Consider the following 23,551-nt stretch of genomic DNA (forward strand, 5'->3'; position numbering starts at 1 on the left):
GGAGGACAGCATGGTTTGGGGAGACAGGCCCAGGGCACAGCTGGCCTGGAACACCTCAAGGAGTCCTGGAACATCCTGCATGCTGCTCCAACATCCTGGCTGCTGCAGTCACAGAATGTCTACCTAATGACTGTACAACCATTGTATCTTGGGAAAAAACAATTTGTTTTTGGTTTTCCAGGCTCATAGCTAGAAGGAACTTGCTTTGATTCTCAGACTTTGAACCTTTAAGTTGATGCTGGAACAAGTTAAGAATTTTAGGGACTATTGGAATTGTATTTTGCATATGAGAAGGATGATTGTATTTTGCATGTGAGAAGGATGAGATCTGGGTGGTCAGGGGTGGAATACCATGGTTTGGATGTCTGACCCCTCCAAATCTCACGCTGAAATTTAATCTCCAATGTTGGAGGTGGGGGCTAATAGGAGGTGTTTTTTTCATGGAAGCAGATCCCTCATGAAGGCTTGGTGCCATCCTCACAGTAACGAGTGACTCCTCACTCTACTAGTTCCCACTAGAGCTGGTTGCTAAAAAGAGCCTGGCACGCCACAGCCCACCCCACCTCTTGCTTCCTCTCTCACCATGTAATCTCTGTATACACCAGTTCCATGAGTGGAAGCCTAAATCTTTCAGCAGAAGCAGACACTGGTGCCATGCTTCTTGTACAGCCTTCAGAACCATGAGCCAAACAAACCTCTTCTCTTTATAAATTACCCAGCTTCAGGTATTCCTTTATAGCAACACAAATGGATGAAGACAACTTTCATATCTTTGTATCTGTAGCAGCATCTGTAACAAGCCTTGGACACAGCAGACATGCAGTGAAGATGTGTTCTGCTAATGGAAAAAGTAAGTCAACATTTTTGAAACCCCACTAGACGAAGGCATGTGGGAGGCAATAGGCTGAAAATGAGATTTCTATCTTAAAGTAGTTTATAATCTCAAGACCAAAGATATGTAAATATATACAATCAACAGGGACTGCATACATGTAAATACAAAAGAAGTTCCTGGAATGGTTGCATTTGTCAGGATTAGGCTGAGAACACTGAGGCTCAGGTTAAAAGGAATAAGAATTGTGAGGCCATTCAGGCACAAATAATTACTACAAAGAGGTACAAGGCAACAGTATTCAAAGAACAGCAAGAACATCTCCAAGAGTGCAGTAAAGAACAGTATCATTAGCCAATGGGGGTGAGCTTTTAAGAGTGGCTGGCAGAGGGCCTGGAGACAGCAATGCACAGCCAGAGCCTGAGCTTCTTTAAAGCTTATTTAGTAAGGTTCCCACTTTGGGAAGGAGTGTGTCAAGAATAGATGGGAGGGGAAGGCTCGAATAAGAAGCCTGACAACACATACTAGAGATACACAGCAGACAGGACTCCCTGGCTGGCCGCAGTATTCTCAAGCGGGAATTTGGGACAACCCATTTAAGAGCCCATCTTGGCACAAATGCCACGATAGCCCTGAGTGCCTGAGCAGCGGCACTTGAATCTGAAACCTCTTCTTAGAGTAAGACTATTTATTTCTCTCTGTCTCATAAGGCTTACATAGTCTATATAGCAAAATGACTTAGAGCAACTGCTGAGATCTGGGTTCAGATCTCAGTTCTGACACTCATTAGATGTACGGCCTCAGGGAACATACTTAACCTTACTTGGCCAGGAATAAAATGGGGATAATTATTATACCTGCCCCTTAGGTAGGGATATACAAAATGCTTAGCAGAGTGAATAGCCCAGTAAGTTCTCAGCCAGTATTATTAAGAAAACGTACAATAAGGTATGGATTTTCAGACTCCTTGCATTAACACCACAGAGCTCCAGAGATCCTTGATACTCAACTTGGGAGTCACTGTCCTGGAATACAAATAAAAAACATAGAAGAGCAGTCCATTCCCTCTGCAAGTGTTTACGTGGTAGCTACAGAATTCAGCACTATGCTAGGGGTACATATGCCAGTGCAACACCAATGCAGAGGGCAAATGCTGTAGGGAAGAAAAAAACACTGGGGCAAAGATTCAAACCAGCCTGAAAGCCACGCAGGTGTTTTCAGTTGGAAATGAAACGAGGAACCAAAAAATTTTGGTCAGGGAGTGGTCTGCCGAGTGTGGTGCTTCAGGTAGACTCCCACGACAGGCTGCAGGACAAACTAGAGTGGGGGTCTACCTCCACACCTTCCTGGCCACTCAGTTCCATCCAAATGACTGCTCTTAAAATCAAAATTAGGTTCCATTTCTAATCTGCACTGATTCATACTACTGGTCACGTAAACTGGTATAGGCCACACCAACACAGCACATTAACATCTTAACTAATTTCCTGACAATACTGAAATCAAATCTCTACTTTCCAGAGATTATATAAACTTGGTAAACATTTGAGCTTCAGGTCCAGTCTGACAAAACGGAAAAAAAGGGATTCATCTGCAGAAAGGTCTCAGCATTAGAAAACAAAGAGAAGGGGGAGGACAGTATGTAGGCCCTGACCTTTCTTACTGCCTCAATTCAAGGATTCAGTTTCTCAACCTCAGATCCTTGCCCTCTTCCTCAAACTCAGATCCACCTCTTACTAGTTTTCAAACTCGTGTCTATTATGATTACCTTAAGCAAAGCAAGATGCACGAATAACCAGCAGTAAATCAGGTATTCAATAGTTGAAATTGTGTAATATTCTGTGACTGTGCATCTGGCCAATTTCAACTTCTCCTTCTCTCTAATTTTTTTTTTCTTTTTTTGAGGCAGGATCTCACTCTCTTGCCCCAGACTGGAGTATGGTGGTGCCATCACTGCTCACTGCAGCCTCAAACTCCTGGACTCAAGTGATCCTCCTGCTTCAGCCTCCCAGTAGCTAGCACTACAAGTGAGCACCAACATGCCTAATTTTTTTTTTTTTTTTTTTCTGTAGAGACAAGGTCTCAATATGTTGCCCAGGCTGGTCTCAAACTTCTGGCCTCACCTCAAGTAATCCTCCCGCCTCTGTCTACCGAAGTGCTGAGATTTCAGTTATGAACCGTTGCCTCCTGCCCACTTAGCCTTTTCTAACACTAGAGAACTTTGAGAGTGGTTTCAATACCAACTGGACGCTTCCCAGCGATGTAACCTCAGGCAAATCAAACTCCCATGCCTCCATTTCCACATCTATAGAGATAATAAAAGTACCTCCTCAAAGAGTTTGTTATGAGAACTAAATGAGTGAATATTAGTCAGGCGACTGGAACATAATAGACACAATATGTATTGGCCATTTTCATCTTTATTTCAGTGTCATATTGGCCACCACACAGAGATACCCAGGAGCACACATATCACAGTCTTTCTACAGCAATATGTGGGCATGATTACTTCACGACCACTGAATCTCAAACAGCACAGCTTTTGATAAAGCACAGTGGTCGGATCCTACCTCTAAGAGACGACTCTCACAAACCAGCCATGCTTAGCCTGAGACATTCCGAAGACCTCCTCCTGATTACCTTACTCGAGGAACTTATTCCTTTGGAAATGGAACCTAGCCTCACTTTTGGACCAGTGTGTCTCAGATACACTTCCAAACGTGTGAACCTGAATCTCACAAGTTGGTATGATTTTTTAAAGTTTTTTAAGTTCTTTTTCCTAAACATGTCCTAGTAGGTGACTCCACGGCATTACTTTCTTTCATGTTCTCTTTTCTATCTGGAAAGCCGGTGATAGGGGACGAAACTAGCAAAGCACCCTTTTTCCTGCTTCCCAAACATGAGCAGGTAAGCGCCCCGTGAGCCGAGATACATCAAGAAGACCTCACCCGCAAGTTCATTGATCACCAGTTCTTTTCCCCTCCCGGCACTGGGAGCTGCGAAGCACGAAATGGGCTTGGAGGAAGAGACGCTGCGGTCACCTGAGGGGCAGGTGAGAGCGGGCGGTCCTGCCCGGGTGTGAGGGCGACATCCCGCGCGGCACACACGCTCACAGCCCCCAGAGGAAGACCAGAGGCACTGGACGCATCCAGCACACCCCACACACAGCACACTAACTGCGCCGTACCTTCCGTCCCACCTCCCGGCAGCAGACCCCTTCCGGGACGCCGAGAGGGCTGTTCCTGCAGACACCGCAGCCCGCGAGGAGCGGCGCGTAGGGAGAGCACGCGTGCCCAGGCGGCCCCGGCCGGCGCGCCCCCGCCCCCACACTCACCTGGCCCGTGATGCCGGTGATGAGCGCCACGTTCCTGGGCTTGCCCATCTCGCCGTCCCCGGAGCCCCGGGCGCTGGGGCAGCGTGCCGGTGCGTGTGCCATGTCCCGCGGCGGGCGTGCGGTCGGCGGCAGGGCGGAGCGCGGCAGAGGGCAGGCGCGGCGCCGGCAGGAACGCGGGTGTGTGCAGCGCCAAGCGCCTCTCCAGGCTGCGGGCAGGGAGGGAGAGCGCACCGCGCGACCGGCCGCCACAGTCTGACAGGGGCGCACGGGAGGCCGCGCGGGGAGGGCCGGGGGCGGGCCGAGCCGGCTGAGGCGGGCCCGACGGCCAAGCAGCGGGGAGGCGGCCTGACTGGCGCCGCGTCCTTCGCGTCAACCGGCGACGCTGTGGCAGGCCCCGCCCCTCCGCCGACGGCCGCCGCGCGGGGCGGGGCCTGCCGCCGCCGCCGCCGCCTGAGGGGAGAGGAAGGAGGCCGCGGCTTCGCGTCCCGCCTCTCGCCTGGCTGGCAGTGGGAGGCCTGAACGCAGTTCCCATGTCCTCCCCGGTGGCCTCTCGAATCTCCCAGGAATCCTAGTGTCACCCGAGGATGCTGGGAGGACCGCTGAGCCAACCTCTCCATTGGGCTAAAGGTCTGAATTTTCAAACCCTGGGGTCACAGGGCCGGGATCATCGACTTTGATAACTCCTGGAAACCTGTGGCAGCGCCCTTTGAGAAGCCTGGTTTATGGTACCCGAAGGGCGCTAGCGTGACAAGGCCCCTAAACTGGGGTTACAGATGTGGGAGTGACTAACTAGGCTGGCTCTTGCTCTTCTGGCTTTCCCTGAGGCTCGGAACCAGGAACGAGGTTCCAAGTAGCTGAATTCAACGTTTTCTGTTGTGAGGACTGGCAGTGCACAAGAAGGTCCCTGGCCCCACCCGTATGCAGCATAAGGAAATGTTGAAAAGACTGCCCGGGTCAATAAACCTGGACGTGGCAAATTTCAAAGAAAGTAATTGAAACACAGGTGGGGTCCTGGCTTATATCTACTGGATTTGGCTGCCATTTGGCAGCTGCTCGTTGGACAGGGAGAGACGAGGAGGTGACTCAGAGCCTGGAGGACAGCAGGTGTGTGTGCCTAAGCAGTTGGCTGCAGTCCAGGGCAGAGACGGAAACTTCCCGGTCTCCGTTGCTCTGCTTCTCTGTCCTTATTCCTCTCCCTAATCGATAACCTCAGATCATCGTTTCAAATCAGAGTTACTAGGGCTGTGCCCATTATGACATGCAAGAGTATGTATAGCTAACCTGGAACCCCAAAATCAGAAAAGCTTAGGATTAATTTAAAACCTCCCTCTCCCTCTCCGCGAAGTCCGTTAGGAATATTTCTTAGCTTTGTAGATAGACTGGTCTGGTTTCACACCTGGCCTCTCTGCGTTCTATGAGGAGAATGGCTGAACGAACATCTGGTGCGCCAGTAGGATGCTGCCTCTGAGTGATGAAGAGACCCTGAAGCTGAGGAAAGGGAACACTTCCATTGAGAGGAACATGCTATAAGCTAGAAATTTCCGTGAAATATACGGGAATATGCTAAAACTATATTCGTTTTCATGTAAATACGCTTTAAATTAATGCATGAACAAATTATTTAACATTTTCCTGAAAAAAATCACTGAGCGGCCGGGCGCGGTGGCTCACACCTGTAATCCCAGCATTTTGGGAGGCCGAGGCGGGTGGATCACGAGGTCAGGAGTTCGAGACCAGCCTGACAAACATAATGAAACCCCATCCCTACTAAAAATACAAAAATTAGCTGGGCGTGGTGATGCACGCCTGTAATCCCAGTTACTCAGGAGGCTGAGGCAGGAGAATCGTTTGAACCAGGGAGGCAGAGGCTGCAGTGAGTCACTACTGCACTCCAGCCTGGGCGACAGAGTGAGACTCCGTCTCAAAAAAAAAAAAAAAAAAAAAAATCACTGAGCAAGCCGGGCGCGGTGGCTCACTCCTGTAATCCCAGCACTTTGGGAAGCTGTGGCAGGTAGATCACCTGAGGTCAGGAGTTCGAGACCAGCCTGGCCAACATGGTGAAAACCCGTCTCTACAAAAACACAAAAAATTAGGTGTGATGGTGGGCGCCTGTAATCCCAGCTACTCGGGAGACTGAGGCAGAAGAATTGCTTGAATCCAGGAGGGGGAGGTTACAGTGAGCCCGAGATCTTGCCATTGCACTCCAGCCTGGGCAAGAAGAGCAAAACTCCATCCCAAAAAAAAAAAAAAAATCACTGTGCAAAACTGATACTTATGGGAGATATGACACATTTATCCTGTAGTTTGAGACCTCCTATCACACAAACACTGGAAGTTGATACCAGTCAATTTCCGGTCACACCCCAAAACACCTGCCCTATTAAGAAGTGTGTGACGGGGCGGGCGCGGTGGCTCACGCCTGTAATCCCAGCACTTTGAGAGGCCGAGACCGGCGGATCACAAGGTCAGGAGATCAAGACCATCCTGGCTAACACGGTGAAACCCTGTCTCTACTAAAAAATACAAAAAAACTAGCCGGGCGAGGTGGCGGGCACCTGTAGTCCCAGCTACTCAGGAAGCTGAGGCAGGAGAATGGCCTGAACCTGGGAGGCGGAGCTTACAGTGAGCCGAGATCCGGCCACTGCACTCCAGCCTGGGCGACAGAGCGAGACTCCGTCTAAAAATAAAATAAAATAAAATAAAAAGAAGTGTGTGACAGTAGAAGAAATAATGAAAATAAAATCAACATTATTAGGGCCTGAAAATATTTACAAAATGATGGGAAATGGTAGGTCAGAGGGAGCTTGAAGAATAAAGGCTATTTCTCTAGAAAACTTTCTGAAGACAGGTGGTAGGTCTGCTACAGCAACATACCATCCATAGGGTGACAAATGATAAAAATTTATTTCCTCACAGTTCCGGAGACTGGAAGTTTAGGATCAAGGGCTGTTTTCTTCTGAGGCTTCTCTCCTTTTCTCGTAGCTGGCTGTCTTCATGTTCACGTGGTGTTCTCTCTATATATCTGTCTGTGTCCAAACTTCCTATTCTTTTAAGAACACCAGTTACATTTGATTAGGGCCCACCTTAATGATCTTATTTACAAATACAGTCACATTTTGAGCTACTAAGGGTTAAGACATCAATATATTAATTGGGGGAGGGACGAAATTCAACCCATAATTGACAGCTAGAGGGAAAAAGAGGTTCTTTTTTTTTTAACTGTTTTTGGGCGCAGAGGGAGGAGGTTGGTAGTGGAGGTTGTTGTCATTTTCCCAGTAGCATTAGGGCAACTTGAACAAAGTCCAGCACAGGGTCTGGGGCAGCATAAGAAGATTACATGAACTAGAAGTAAACTACCAGCTGTAGTGGAAAGCTCTAAGGGTGATGGCTCAGTTGTGTTTTCCTCTAACACAGTGGTTCTCATCCCTGGGTGATTTTGCCCCCAGGGGACATTTGACAACGCCTGGAGGCATTCTTGATTGTCACAAACGGAGCTGTGCTATAGGTATCTAATAAGTAGAAGTTAGGTATTTCACTCACCATCTGCAGTGCACAGGACGCCCCCACAACAAAGATTTTTCTAGCCCAAAATGTCAATAGTGCTGAGGCCGAGAAACCCTTCTCCAGGAGGCAATAAAAGGCCAGTGAAAGATGTTAACAAGCGGGTGGTTGAACTGACAGACACTCTGGCTATACTATATAGTGACTTCATGGTATGTCAGAAAAGAAGCAAATACATTTAGTAGCTAGTTGTTGATGCTGACACCTTTACTCACAAACTTGGCTAATCTCCAAAAACATACTAGCTGCTGAGGGTATAGCAGTAGAGGAGAAATAATCTTCAAGGGGCTATAATCTAAAGGGGATATGATATTGAATCATTTTATGACTTTCATAACATTTTCATATTTGTTTTAACATGATACAAAATATGGGGAGAAGAGTGAGGCCTCCAACTCCAAGTTCTCTAATTGGATATAAGTCAGTCATTCGATACAAGACTAAATATGTGGAATAACATTTTTCACATCTTTCTTTCCCATCTCTTGCCACTGAGTACATGCCAGTTATTCAAGAATGATTCTCCTGCTTTCCCTTTAAAATTCTTTCTTCTCTCTGTTTTTAAATATTTATTTCCTTTGCTTTTCAACTGGAACATTTGCTGATTTTCTTTCTCAGACTGCACAAACCATGATAATGGCCAGCAAGGATGGAGGGAGCGTATGAGATGTGTGGGGCAGTGTGCTACGTCTCAGCCAACTCTAGGAGGTAAGTGTGTTTGCTGTGGTAAAATATATATTTGGTCTTCATTTCCGTTTTCCTGGCATACAATTTCTAAAATGCTTAGAATCACCAAAGTGATGTATTTTGTATGCTAATGAGTTTGCTGTTGAGTGGCAGCCCTTAGGTGGCTTCAGGGTGGAAACTGGTCATTGTAAAGACCAAGGCAGGATTAGAGGGCTAGGACTTTCAGCCCCATCCCCTAACATCCAGGGAGGAGAGAGAAGCTGATGGCTAACTTGATCACCAATGGCCAATGATTTAATCAATCATGCCTACGTAATGAAGCCTCCATAAAAACCCAAAAAGGACTGTGTGTGGAGAGTTCTAGATAGTTGAACACGTGGAGGTTCATGGAGGGTGACGCTTCAGGGTGGGCACCAAAGCTCCAAGCTCGTTCTCCTGCACCTTGCCCTGTACATCTCTTCATCTGCATCCTTTGTCATATCCTTTATAGTAACTGGTAATCCTGAATAAGGGGTTCCCTGAGTTCTGCGAGCCACTCTATCAGATTAATAAACCTAAGAAGGGGGTCATGTGAACCCCAATTTTTAGCCAGTCAGAAGCACTGGTAAAATAAGCTGGGGCTTGCAATTGGCATCAGAAGTTGGCGGGAGCACAGTATTGGAGACTCAACCCTTGACCTGTGGGATCTGATGCCATCTCCAAGGAGACCATGTCAGAATGGAATGGAATCCAAGGGCACCCCGCTGGTGCCCCGTGTCGAGCTGATTGCCTGCTTGTTGGTGGGAAGAAATCCCTTGGAATGGAATCGAAGGGCACCCTGCTGGTGTCCCATGTCGAGCTGCTTACCTGCTTATTGGTGGGAAGAAATCCCTGGCATACTTGGCCACGGAATTCTTCTCTGTTGATTATTGTTGTATTAGAGCAGGGTAAAAACAATTTGAGTTTTCCACACTCAGTATGATAATGATCTTTATTCCATAGAGTCAGAAACTAAGAATTGGAAACATTAATAAACTTGTCCAAGACCACATAGCTAGTGGCTGGTTATGGTGGATATTATACTCATTCAACTCCCATTCCATATTCTCTTTGGAAAAATTGGAGTGCTAAAAGCCACATGTCCCAGACCATTTTGCATCTCACATGTAGGAAGCAAATTGAGCTTTGTCAATTAGATGTGTTCCTGCTCAATCTGGCAGGTGGAAGTGAAACAGAAGCCGTCTTTCTGCTTTCTGGTCCAACTGGCATGAAGATTAATGGCAGCTAGAGTTTGTTTCTAGTCACCATTTTAATGGGCATGAGAGCCACTTGGGTTGGGGGAGCAGTGTGGCAGCAGGAGTGGTTTTCTGAATTCTGGCCTTCAGCTATGGCGGTAATGTCCTGACATCAACAACAACTGATGGCCCTCCAAGTTCTCTTCCTCTGTCTCATAAATATTTTTTTTCAACTAATAATTATAGATTCAAATGTATTTTTAAGAAATAATACAATGAGTGACATGGTCATGTCTTCAAATACTGTAGAGCAATAGCACAAGCAGCATATTGGCATCGATAGAATTCACCAATCTCATTCAGATTTCCTCAGTTTTTGTACTCATTTGTGCCAGAGTATATATATTTACTTGTATACAGTTTGGTTTGGTTTGTTTTGTCTGAGACAAGGTCTCGCTTTGTCACCCAGGCTCACTGGCAACCTCAACCTCCTGGGCTCAAGTTGTCCTCCTGCCTCAGCCTCCTCTGTAGCTGAGACCACAAGTACACACCACCATGTCCAGCTAATTTGCATATTTTTAGTAGAAACAAGGTCTCACTTTTGCCAAGGCTGGTCTTCAGCTCCTGGGCTCAATTGATCCTCCCTCCTTGGCCACCCACCATGCCCAACTATTTCATTTATTTATTTATTTTGAGTAGAGACAGAAGTCTCACTTTATTGCCCAGACTGGTCTCGAACGCTTGAGCTCAAGCAGTCCTCCTGCCTTGGCCTCCCACAGGGCTAGGGTTACAGGCATGAGCCACCATGTCTGGCCTACTTCTATACAGTTTTATTGCATGTATATATTCATTCATCCACCACCGCTATCAAGATTCCAGAACCACCAGGATACCTCATGTTACCCCTTTATAACTGCATCACCTCCCTCCCACACCCATCCCTAACCTCTTGAAAACACGAACCTGTCCTCTATTTTTAAAATTTTGGCTCAAGCCTGTAATCCCAGCACTTTGGGAGGCCAAGACGGGCAGATCACGAGGTCAGGAGATCAAGACCATCCTGGCTAGCATGGTGAAACCCCGTCTCCACTAAAAATACAAAAAAACTAGCCGGGCATGGTGACAGGCGCCTGTAGTCCCAGCTACTCAGGAGACTGAGACAGGAGAATGGTGTAAACCCGGGAGGCGGAGCTTGCAGTGAGCTGAGATCCAGGCCACTGCACTCCAGCCTGGGCGACAGAGCGAGACTCCATCTCAAAAAAAAAAAAAAATTTGTCATTTCAAAATGTATTGTAGGCCAAGTGGAGTGGTTCACGCCTGTAATCCCAGCACTTTGGGAGACAAAGTCTGGAGAATTGCTTGAACCCAGGAGTTTGAGACCAGCCTGAGCAATATAGCGAGACCCCAGCTCAACAAAAAATAAAAACTAGCCAGACATGGTGGCACGTGCCTCTGGTCCCAGCTACTGGGGAGGCTGGGACCTCATTTGATCCCAGGAGATTGAGGCTGCAATGAGCCATGATCACACCACTGCACTCCAGCCTGAGTGACAGAGCAAGACCGTGTCTTAATTTTTTTTAAGTATTATAAATGAATAATCTTTTGAAATGTGCTTTTGTCATTCAAGTTCCCTGGAGATTCATCATCCAAGATATTGTGTGTATGGATAGTTTGTTTGTTTATTTAGTTAGTTAGTTAGTTAGTTAGTTAGTTTTGAGAGGGAGTCTTGCTCTGTCGCCCAGGCTTGGAGTGCAGTGGTATGATCTCGGCTTGCTGCAACCTCTGCCTCCCAGGTTCAAGCAATTGTCCTGCCTCAGCCTCCCAAGTACCTGGGATTGTGGGCACCTTCCACCATACCCAGCTAATTTTCGTATTTTAGTAGAGACAACGTTTCACCATTTTGGCCAGGCTGGTCTCGAACTCCTGACCTCGAGTGATCTGCCCACCTCTGCCTCCCAAAGTGCTGGGATTACAGGCGTAAGCCACTGCCCCCAGCCTCATTACTTTTTGTTGTTGAGTGGTGTTCCATAGTATGGCAGTACAATCGCTGGTTTAACTATTCACTTACTGAAGGATAGCTCAGCTGTTTCCAGTTTGGGACCACTACAAATAAAGCCGCTGTGAACATTCACACACAGGTTTTTGTGTGAACATACATTTTCACTTTGCCAAAGAGTGCAATTGCTGGGTCCTATGATCATTGCATGTTTAATTGTTTGTTTCTTTTTTTATTTAACTGCCAAATTTTTTTCTTGCAAGGATTTTGTAAACGTAAACATAGAATTTCCTGTATTAAATCCCTTTCTACTTGAGAGGCCTGTAGTGGCTTCTGTGTCCAGCTCTAACCCTTGGCTGACGTGGCTCAAACTTCAGACCCAGCGCTCTTAACCAAGACTGGAAGACCAAAGAGATGACCTCCTGAGTGCATGAAAATGACAGAGAGAGAAGGGTCGGGGCAACAGAAAGCATCCAGTGGAGAAGTAGAGACCATTTCCTTTTTTTTTTTTTTTTTTTTGACCTTCCCTGAACTCCAAAATGTACACCAGATTTCCAGTTCAGGTAATAAACAGAGTAGAAGCACTGGATTTTTTAATAAAATCTTACACAATCCAACTTTGTTGGACATGAGACAACTTAGATCCCTGCTTTTCCACTGAAATAAATTAGATCACATAAATCTTCTTTCTTAGAATGCATAGCAGAAGCAGCAGGGTTTTAGAAGCAGAGTTAAAAGGCAATGAGATAGCTCTAAAATTTCTTTATATTTTTTTGAGACGAGTTTCGCTCTTGTTGCCCAGTCTGGAGTGCAATGGTGTGATCTCGGCTCACCGCAACCTCTGCCTCCTGGGTTCAAGCAATTCTCCTGCCTCAGCCTGGGTATTACAGGTAGCTGGGATTACAGGCATGTGCCACCACGCCTGGCTAATTTTTTGTATTTTTAGTAGATACAGGGTTTCTCCATGTTGGTCAAGCTGGTCTCAAACTCCTGACCTCAGGTGGTCCACCCACCTCGGCTTCCCAAAGTGCTGGGATTATAGGTGTGAGCTACCACACCTGGCCGATAGCTGTAAAATTTCTAGGAAGTTCCTGAAATCTATCACCTCAACTTTGGAATATACCATCCTACAAATGAAATCAGACTATAGCAAGTTTTTTGAATGATGCATTTAGAAAAGGAAAAAAAAAGGTATTCAAAATAATTGAGCACATTTATTTGTTTTCTCTTATATCCTCACTCATACAATTTCCCATCAGACAGCTGTCTTCAGGCAAATGAGTATTACAAGTATGAGTTCTGGTCCATGTGTATACCTATCTATAGCAGGCTCTGTATGTAAGCCTAAGTCACTTTGTCTCTAGCTCCTCTGGGTTTTTGTTGTTGTTGTTGTTGTTGTTTTGTTGAGATGGAGTCTCGCTCTGTCACCCAGCCTGGGGTGCAGGGGTATGATCTCAGTTCACTGCAACCCCCACCTCCTGGGTTCAAGCAATTCTTCCGCCTCAGCCTCCTGAGTAGCTGGGATTACAGGCATGTGCCACCACGCCCAGCTAATTTTTGCATTTTTGGCAGAGATAGGGTTCACCAGGCTGGTCTTGAACTCCTGACTTCAAGTGATCCGCCCGCCTTGGCCTCCCAAAGTGCTGGGGTTACAGGCATCAGCCACCGCACCCAGCCTGCTCCTCTGTTTTTTAATTTTTCTTTTTTCCTTTTTTTTTTTTTCTTTTGACCAATAGTTTTCAAGCTAGAAAACTTCATTGGGGACATTTTATTGGAAGGTTTTCCACTCTAATAATCTCAATTTCTCAATGCGCTAAAACCCAGGGAGCAGAGCCTTGGAATCATTGCTATACTGTCTAATTAAAACCTCCTCTCAAGGAGCACAGCATTGCTTTTCCGTTAGCAGCATCAAACCCAGAGAGGAAAAGCATGTGAAGGTTTAAGTCTTCCATGGCCCTTATTTTCCCCTTGGGATTTGAGAACATGCATATGCCCACTCCTCCCTTTGTAACATTTCTTAAAGCCTTGCTCAATAAAAGTGAATCTCTAATAACATAAAACACTAGAGATGAAGTAATACATTGTTCTTTAAAATAGATGAGGTAATAAAACACCATTGACTGCTATGGAAACTTTCCAGTTCCTGGTTACTAGTCTGATTCTTATAATGTGTCAAAATTGCCTCAAGGTTAAGATATTGGTCTTATTGCTAATTCTAAGCACTGTCATGCCAGAGAAACCTTACCATTTTGTACTAATATGTTTAACATGTTCAAGATGCTGTCATGAATCTCAGGCTCCTCATGGCTGAGTCCACTTCAACTTAGCAATGGCTTCCAGTCATTTTTGATGACTGGTAAAGGGTTGGCTAAGGGCCTAATCTGCATAGCTAAAGGGAATGTTAGGACTGTAAAGGCAAGCATCACGAATCCTGTGCAATAGAGAATTTGCTAGACCTTCTGGGAAAGAGAACTTTGATCCTAATGAATTTTTTTAAATGGCCACCTCATTCCCATTAAGAGATCTTTCATCAACCTCCAGGAGGCATGCCTTGGGAAACTTGCCCTAGGATAGAAGAGTGCTGAAGAATATCTGGGCTCTGTCCTGGATTGTGTCCTAATTGTTAGTGAGAAGACCCACTTTTGACTTGACATTGGATAGGATCACTAAGTAATCCTCACATGCAACTCTGGGATAATTTGTTCCATATTCTCAAGCAAACTGTGAGTCTTGAAAAAGCAAGCTGCTCCTCTGGGAACCTCACCAAAAAAGCAGTAAGCGCTAGTGAAGATGGAACCTTCAGCAGCCAGTGAGCAGTAGAGATAGTTGTGGCAAAATCAGTATCAGCTGCGATCCTGGCAAAATGACCATGGCTTCAAATAATCATGAATCATGACAGACACTATGGCTTGGCTCCCAACACAAGAAGTGTTCAGCCAAGTAAAGTATTCAGTGAAAACGCCAGGGAGTTAATCCTGATTTGTCTAAAGCCATCATATTAGTTCCATTCCCCTTGTCAATGAAGGACTTAGGCATGGCCATGTTATGCAACTCTAGCCCCTGAGTTGAAATAGGTGGAATTATTCTGCTATTGAGTCCCTCCTGCCCACCTCCTATAGGAGATATCCTCAGATTAGTGTTGAAGGCATTCAGCCTTTCCTGTATGAGGTCCTTCCAGATCCTGCCTGATGGCAGCCCATCATTCTATGGGTAATTAGGATGGGGCTCTGCTGGGCAGTTATTCTGCTCCTTGTGACATTAACTGGAGTCACTCAGTGGTATTCAGATGGTGGCTGGAGAGTTCATAAAGTCTTCCCTCACAGTCTCATGCCTTGACAGTGAAGTCTGGAAAACAGGGCTCAGATGGAATCTAAGTGGCCAGGCCCTCTCTCCCTGGCGTCTCTGTGGCCTCTCCACATGGTCCCTTCAGCGTGGGAGACAGCTCACATGGTGAGTCAGTACTACCAGGTATAGGGTTTTAAAAGACTGAGGAAAAAGCTGCAAGACTCCTTCTGACTCAGCCTTGAAGTCTCAGAACATCACTTCTTCTCACATTCTACTGGTTAAAGTAAGCCACTAAGACCAGTCCAAACTCAACAGGAAGGAATTAGATTCCACATCTCAATGTGAGGAGCAGCATGAATATGCAGAGAGGAAAGGAATTGATTGTGGCCCTCTTTGAAAACTATCTCAGGCCATCCTTGGGTCACCTCAATTCATAGCTCTTCCTTATGCAAAATACACTCACCTCTTGCATTTGTTTTCTATGCTGTGTAACAAATTACTACAAACATAGCAGCCTTAAATAATACACATTTATTATCTTAGTTTCTGTGGGACAGGAGCCTGGGCATGACTCAGCTAGGTCCTCTGCTCAGGGTCTCATGTGACTGCAGTCAAGGTGTCAGATGAGCTATATTCTCATCTGGAGGCTTGACAGGGCAAGAGTGTACTTCCAAGTTCATTAGGTTGGTGGTAGAATTCACTCCATTGTGGATGTATGACTGAGGACCCTGGCTTTTTGGTAGCTGTCAGAAGAGGCCAGTCTTGGGTCCTAGATACCACCTGTGGCTCCTTACAATGTGGGTTTTCTCAACATGGCTACTTACTGCACGAAGCCAGCAAAAAGAATCTCCTAGTCCAGTATGCTAAGACAGAGCCTTGTATAACGTAAGTCCCACCCTCACTCAAGGGGAGGGGAATGTTAAGAAGACATAAACAGCAAGAGGTGAAAATAATTGACCCTAGGACCTGTCCATCACATTCCCTTTTTGGAGGCTCCAAATTTGATGGTTTAATTAAAGAAAAAAATGTTATTATCTCTTGTGGTTCTATGTGTTGGCTGAGCTTCAGAAGGGAAGTTGTTATTTGGGATTTTGATTCTGGTTGCAGTCAGATGGCATCTGGAGCTGGGATCCTCTGAAGGTTTGATTGGGTTAGAAGTTCAAAATGGCTTCTTCACGCACATGTTTCTTGCCTGGGTTGGGATGACGAGAATGCAAGGGCCTGGCTAAACATTTCTTTCTCTCCATGAAGCCCTCTCCATGTGGCTGGCCTGGGCTTTCTCACAGTGTGGGAGTCTGAGTGATGGGACTTACACATGGTAGTTCACTTCACAAAAGTAAGCATTGCAACAGTCCTAGGAGGAAGCTGCAAGGCTTTGGATGGTGTGGGCTCAGCAGTCATGCAGTGTGATTTCTGTCACATTCTGTTAATCAAAAGCAAGTTACAAGGCCAGCCCAGATTCAAGGGGTAGGGACTCCCCTAGGGTGTGAATCACAGGAGGTACAGCTCATTGGGGGAGCTATTTGTGGAGACTATTAAATATATCAACTTGGAAAAGCAACGTAATTACTATATATGGTTTCTAAAACTACCTCCCACAAGAACATCACCTAGATTTATATTCAGATTCCATGTTACAGATTTTGACTGAGAAACTAATGCCATGTTGGTGCATTATTTAATAAAGCCAGGCATCAAACATGCATAGTCATATGGTCACAATGAAAGTATGTACCTAGGCCAGGTGCAGGGGCTCATGCTTATAATCCCAGCACTTTGGGAGGCTGAGGCAGGTGGATCACCTGAGGATGGGAGTTCAAGACCACCCTGACCAACATGGAAAAACCCCGTCTCTACTAAAAATACAAAATTAGCCAGGTGTGATGGCGCGTGCCTGCGATCCCAGCTACTCGGGAGGCTGAGGCAGGATAATGGCTTGAACCCAGGAGGTGGAGGTTGCAAGTGAGCCAAGATCATGCCATTACCCTCCAGCCTGGGCAGTAAGAGTGAAACTCCATCTCAAAAAAACAAAAACAAAAACAAAAACAAAAACAAAAACAAAAAACAAAAAACAAAAACAAGAAAGTGTATACCATGCCATGGGCATGCATTGTCCATTATCTCTGATAGCTCAGAATTCATCACAACCGAGTGTGCTGGGCTGGAAAGGGTTTCCCTTCCTGAAAAGAGATGGGCAAAGACAAACTTAGCTTTCTGGTCATGGGGCTTGTTCTGTAGGTATGATGCTTGGAGTTCTACTGGATATCCTGTGACTATGAAGGGAAAGTCAAATATTGTACAAAAGCAACTCAGAATCCCGACATAATTGAGCTGCAATAGTAACCAACCCTGAAACTTCTTACCTTTAGACTTCTATGTGAGACAGTACATTCCTTATTTTTTTAAACCACCTTAACTGGATTTTCTGTTCCTTGCAACTCAATACATTTTTTGTTTTAGCCAACTCATCTAAACTAATTTTGATCAATTTATTTTTATTGTTACATCTCTCTAGACCACCAAATAGTGAAGAAGAAAGGAGCCTGGAGCCACAGTAGGAGAACTTTAATGGCCACTAAGAACATACAATCATCTGGCACCCTACCAGGGAAATTTGGGGCCTTTGGAGCTTAATGCTTGGAAAACCACACCCTTAATTTTCCTCCCTTAGTCCAAATGGACTGAGAGACAAGCTTATGTTTTGTTTCTTAGAAAAAAAATTTTTTTTACACCCATCTGACCCATAAACATTGCTATGGTTTGAAAGTGATGCCTCCAAAATTCATGTGCTGGAAACTTAACCCCCAATGCAACAGAACTGGGAAGTGGGGCCTAATGGGAGATCTATAAGTCATGAGGGCTTTGCCCTCATGAATGGATTAAAGCTGCTATGAAAAGGGCTTGTGGAAGTGGGCTTTCTCTCTCTCACCCTCTCTTCCAGTCTTCTGCCATGTGAGGACACAGTGTTCTCCCTCACTGGAGGATGCAGCAATGAGGCACCATCTTGGAACCAGAGACTAAATATGCTGGCAGCTTAATCCTGGACTTCCCAGTGTCCAGAACTGTGAGAAATAAGTTTCTGTTATTTAACATTTCCTAGTCTGTGGTATTCTGTTATAGCAGCACACACACACACACATAAAAAAAAAAAAATTGATAATCATTCTTCTCTTTTCTAACCCTAGCTTAATGTGGAAAAACCAAGTTTATATTTTAGGGGATTTATCCGTACTTACCCAAAACCTTGTATCATCTCCATCTGTTCCACTGGTTATTACCAAACTGAGAATTAGTCAGTTGACCTTTTGTGGAGGAGGGTATTAGTCTCCTAGGACTGCTGTAACAAAATACTACAAACTTGATGACTTAAAACAAATTTATTCTCTTACACTCTGGAGGCTAGAAATCTGAAATTAAGGTGTCACCAGGCCCACATCCTCTCTGCAGCCTCTAGGGAAGGATCGTGTCTGCCTCTTCCTAGCTTCTGGTGGTTGCCAGCATTCCTTGGCCTTCCTTGGCTTATAGACACATTGCTTCCCTCTTTGCCTCTGTAGTTAAATGACGTTCTCCCTGTGTGTGTCTGTGTTAAAAATTTCCCTCTTTAATAAGGACGACAGTTGAATTGGGTCAGGGGCCACCCTATGCCGCTCTGACTTCATCTTACCTTGATAACATCTGTAAAGACCCTATTTCCAAATAAGGTCACGTTTATACATACCAGAGGTCAGGACCCAAACATCTCTTTGGGGAACTCAATTCAACCCACAGCAGTCAAGTCTATTAAAGAACTGATGTAGTAATGAACGTCACCCTCAGTGGGAAGAGTCTAATAAACTGTGTTGGCAAAAGACAAGAGCCTAAGGGCAGATCGAGAAGGTTGATTGAGGAGGAAAGAGAATGTAAAAAGAAGCTGGTAAAGTTTTCTGAGGAAATGGATTTCTCTTGGGTTGTCAAGAAAATCATATGGGGAGAATAAAGTCTTTCCTTCATTGAGCACTTGTAAGTTGGTAGCCTTTAGATGAAACATTTCATGTATTGTTTCAGTATTCCTCACAGCCTACAAGGTAGGAATATCTCCACTTTTTTTAGATAAGGAAGTTGGAACATAGGGAAGTTACAGTCAATTGCTTAAAGGTTATTTAGTAAATAAATGGCAAAGCCAGGAATGAAAGCCCTCTCTGTCTCACAGCAAACTCTTTCCGTTTGTGAAAGTAATCCTGTACTAAGTCAATCAATAATTACCCCGTATATAATACATGCCAGGTACAGGACCCAGGGGTGTGTCGGGATATATGCTGCCAAACTGCCTTGGACAAAGGTGATCACAGTTTACATTTCCACTTACAGTGTAGGGAAGTGCCTGATTACACAGACCATTCCCAGCACTGAATATTCAACCCGGAATTGTTTAAAACCAGATGTTCAAAAAGTGTTATCTTGTTTTCATTTGCATATTTTTGATTATTAGTGAAGTTGAGCATCTCTTCAAATACTTATCTTAACCATTTCTCTTTCCTTTTCTCTGAATTGTCTTGTCGTATATTTTGTGCATTTTCTGTGGGGTTGTTTATCATATAGATTTGTTGAAGTTTTTTATATATGATAGAGATCAACACTGTGTCATTTTGTATGTTACAAATACACCCTCCCATTAAGTTGCTTTTCATTTTGCTTTGTTTCTGGGAACTTACTTAGAAAGATATTCCCCACAGCAAGATGATAACACTGTCCTTCTATTTTCTTCTGTATATGGTTTGTTTGTTTGCCTGTTTGAAGAGATGGGGTCCCACTCTGCCCCAGGCTTCAGAGGTGTGATCCTAGCTCACTACAGCCTACAACTTCTGTGCTCAAGCGGGGGACCCTCCGACCTCAGCCTCCCGAGTAGCTGGGACTACTGGCTTGTACCACCATGCTTGGCTCATTTTTATTTATTTATTTATTTTTGTAGAGATTTTTTTTGCCACTGTTTTGCCCAGGCTTGTCTCAAACTCCTGACCTCAAGCGATCCTCCTGCCTCTTGGCCTCCCAAAGTGTTGGATTATAGGTGTAAGCCACTAGTCACCGCTGTACATGTATTTTTATATAAAATGTAATAAAATGTTTTTTCTCAACTGGACAGTCATTGATCAGTGATCTCAAAGCTATCTGTTGATTAGTCCATCCTCCCCCCACTAATTTGGTATTTTGTCTTGATTGTATCTTGAATTGGAATTTACAAATAGGTATTTTACTAGAAGCTCATTTGTTTAACTGGATTAATTTTCTAACCTTTCAGTGTCAAACTTTTTCAATATGATAGCTTAATCATTTCCCCTTTATGATTCTTCATTTTTTAAATTTATGTTCTATTCTTTTTTTTTTTTTTTTGACAAAATCTTGCTCTGTCACCCAGGCTGGATTACAGTGGCGCGATCTCAGCTCACTGCAACTTCCACCTCTCAGGTTCAAGCAGTTCTCCTGTCTCAGCCTCCCAAGTAGCTGTGATTATAGGCGCATGCCACCACACCCGGCTGATTTTTTTGTACTTTTAGTAGAGACAGGGTTTCACCACATTGGCCAGGCTGTTTTCAAACTTCTGACCTCAAGTGGTCCGCCTGTCTCGGCCTTCCAAAGTGCTGGGATTACAGGCGTAAGCCACCACACCCAGCTATGTTCTATTCTTACACATTTTCTCTTCCTAGAAAATATCAGAATTATCCAATTCTTTCCACTAGGATTTTTTCTTTGCAGGGGGATTAATATTATATTTATAGATTAATATAAAATACTTATATTTTATATTAATATGTATAGAATTATTTTCTACCAATTTATTTAGGACTTAAAGTTTTAAAGTTTTGTCACTTAGCTCTTACGTTTTTCTTATTACATTTCAGCCAAGGTTTTATAATTTATGTTGCAATTGTGAGTGGGAATCTATTTTTCCTGATATTTCCTTTTATTGTTATTGCTGAAGAAATAAGAAACCAAAATATAGAAACCATTATTTCTGCATCTTGATCTTTTCTTCCACACTACTGAATTTACCATAATCAATTCTTTATGTCTTCCTGAGAGTCCTCTCTTTTCTGATAAGCTAGTTCTAGCTCTCTTGGCTTTCTAGTGCTTTTATGGACATTAAACATTATATATATTTAATTGTATAAAGATTATATTTTTAAAGTGACTTTATGTTTTATAGCAGTTTTAGATTTATAGCAAAATTGAACAGAAGGTACAGAGAGTTCCCATATCCCCCTCCTGTCACACACCCACAACCTTCTGCACTATCAGCATCTCCCACCAAAGTAGTACATTTGTTATAATCAATGAACCTACACTGACACAATATTATTACCCAAACTCCACAGTTTATATAGGGTTCAACAAGTGTTGTACATCCTATGGGTATGGACAAATGTATAATGGCATGTATTTACCATTATAAGTAGTATCAGACAGGATAGTTCCACTGCCTTCTGTGCTCTGCCTATTCATCCCTCTCTCCTTGCAACCCCTGACAACCACAGATCTTTTTTTTTCTCTCTTTGAGACAGAGTCTCGCTCAGTTGCCCAGGCTGGAGTGCAGTGGCCGGATCTCAGCTCACTGCAAGCTCCGCCTCCTGGGTTCACGCCATTCTCCTGCCTCAGCCACCCGAGTAGCTGGGACTACAGGTGCCGCCACCACGCCCAGCTAATTTTTTGTATTTTTTTTGTAGAGACGGGGTTTCACCGTGTTTGCCAGGATGGTCTCCATCTCCTGACCTCGTGATCCGCTCCTCTCGGCCTCCCAAAGTGCTGGGATTACAGGTGTGAGCCACTGTGCCCGGCCGACAACCACTGATCTTTTTACTGTCTTCATAGTTTTGCCCTTTCCAAAGGTCATGTTGTTGGAATCATACTGTATACGGGCTTTTCACATTGGTTTCTTTCACTTAGTAATATGCATTTACGGTTCCTCCATATCTTTTCTTGGCATAATAGATTATTTCTTTTTATCACTGAACAATATTCCATTGTCTGAATCTACCAGAGTTTGTTTAGTCATTCACCCACTGAAGGATGTCTTGGTAGCTTCCAAGTGTGGGCAATTAGTAATAATGACGTTACAAACATCTTTGCACAAGTTTTTTTGTGGACGAAGTTTTTACCACATTTGGATAAATAGTAAGGTATATGATTGCTGGATTATGTGGTAAGAGTATGTTTAGTTTTATAAGAAACTGCCAAACTATCTTCCAGAGTGTCTGGACCATTTTGCATCCCCACCATCAATGAATGAAAATTCCTGCTGTTCCACATCTTTGTCAGCACGTGGTTTCATCAGGCTTTCTGGATTTTGGCCATTCTAATGGATGTGTAGTTGATGTGTACATTCTAATAGATGTGTAGTGTCATTTTAATTTACAATTCTCTAATGACATGCAATGTTGAGCATCTTTTCATGTGCTTATTTGCCATCTATATACTTTATTTGGTGAGATATTCAGGTCTTTTGCCCATTTTTTAAATTGAGTTATTCCTTTCCTTATTTTTGAGTTTTAAGAGTTCTTTGCATATTTTGGATAACAATCCTTTATCAGATATGTGTTTTGCAAATATTTTCTCTCAGTCTGTGACTTGTCTTTACATTCTCTTGAGAGTCCTTTCATAGAGCAATTTTTAATTTTAATGAAGCTTTGCATATCAATTTTATCTTTGTTACTGTATTTTAAAAACGATCATCATACCCAAGGACATCTAGATTTTCTCCTATGTTATCTTCTGGGAGTTTTATAATTTTGCACTTAATATTTAGGTCTATGATCCATTTGAGTTAACTATTGTGAAAGATGTAATCTCTATGTCTTGATTCAGTTTTTTTTTGTTGTTGTTTGCTTGTTTGTTTGTTTTTGCATATGGATGGCCAGTTGTTCCAGCACATTTGAGGAAAAGACTGTCTTTTCTCCATTGAGTTTTCTTTGCTTCTTTTTCAAAGGTCAGTTGTTGTGTGTTTCTATTCCTGGGCTCTCTATTCTGTCCCACTAATCTAATTGTCCATTCTTTTGCTAATACCATACCATCTTGATTACTGAAGCTTTATAGCAAGTCTTGAAGTCAAGTAGTGTCAGTCCACAGCCCTGTTTTTCTCTTTCAATATTGATTTGGCTGTTCTAGGTATTTCATCTCTCCATATAAATTCAATCATCAGTTTGTAAGTATCCACAAAATAACTTGCTGGAGTTTTGACTGAGATTGCATTGAGTCCCCATTGAGTCCCTATTATATAGTGTTTGGTAAACCACCCCAAAATGAGATCAAGTTGGGAAGAATTGATATATTGACAATATTGTCTTCCCACCCATGAAAATAACATATCTCTCCATTTTATTTAGTTCTTCTTTGATTTCTATTATCACAGTTTTATAGATTTTCTTATGTATATCATGTACATATTTTGTTAGATTTATACCTAAGTATATAACTTTCGGGGTCTTAATGTAAATGGTATTGTGTTTGTAATTTTATCTATTTGTTTATTATTCATTTTTATGAAAGAGATAGATTTTTATAAATTAATCTTACATCCTGCATCCTTGACATAATTATTTATAAGCGCCGGGAGATTTTTGGAGACTCTTCTCAATTGTCTATGTAGACGATTGTGTCATCTATGAACAAAG

The 23,551-nt window shown here is 43.8% G+C and overlaps 1 protein-coding gene and 1 long non-coding RNA gene across 9 annotated transcripts in view; one reads left to right on the top strand and one right to left on the bottom strand.

The window, feature by feature from the left end:
* GMDS (GDP-mannose 4,6-dehydratase) overlaps positions 1–4,536 on the bottom strand; it is a 632,097-nt gene extending 627,561 nt beyond the window's left edge. For 3 of the 4 annotated variants that reach the window (XM_033216043.1, XM_033216041.1, XM_033216042.1), the window contains exon 1: positions 4,167–4,536. In XM_033216043.1, the coding sequence (XP_033071934.1) occupies positions 4,167–4,268 (102 nt within the window). In that variant the 5' untranslated portion in view covers positions 4,269–4,536. Of the gene's footprint in view, positions 1–3,780; positions 3,808–4,166 lie in introns of those variants that run through there. The other variant, XM_033216044.1, reaches the window with a different exon arrangement.
* Positions 4,537–4,543: 7 nt separating this feature from the next.
* Positions 4,544–23,551, top strand: part of LOC117086611 — a 180,543-nt gene continuing 161,535 nt past the window's right edge. For 4 of the 5 annotated variants that reach the window (XR_004438477.1, XR_004438479.1, XR_004438476.1 and 1 more), the window contains exons 1-2: positions 4,544–5,270; positions 8,346–8,435. This is a non-coding gene — a long non-coding RNA (uncharacterized LOC117086611). Of the gene's footprint in view, positions 5,271–8,345; positions 8,436–17,424; positions 17,647–23,551 lie in introns of those variants that run through there. The other variant, XR_004438475.1, reaches the window with a different exon arrangement.

The sequence above is a fragment of the Trachypithecus francoisi genome, unplaced genomic scaffold, assembly GCF_009764315.1.
Source record: "Trachypithecus francoisi isolate TF-2019V2 unplaced genomic scaffold, Tfra_2.0 Lachesis_group10, whole genome shotgun sequence".
In the NCBI taxonomy this organism is placed as follows: domain Eukaryota; kingdom Metazoa; phylum Chordata; class Mammalia; order Primates; family Cercopithecidae; genus Trachypithecus; species Trachypithecus francoisi.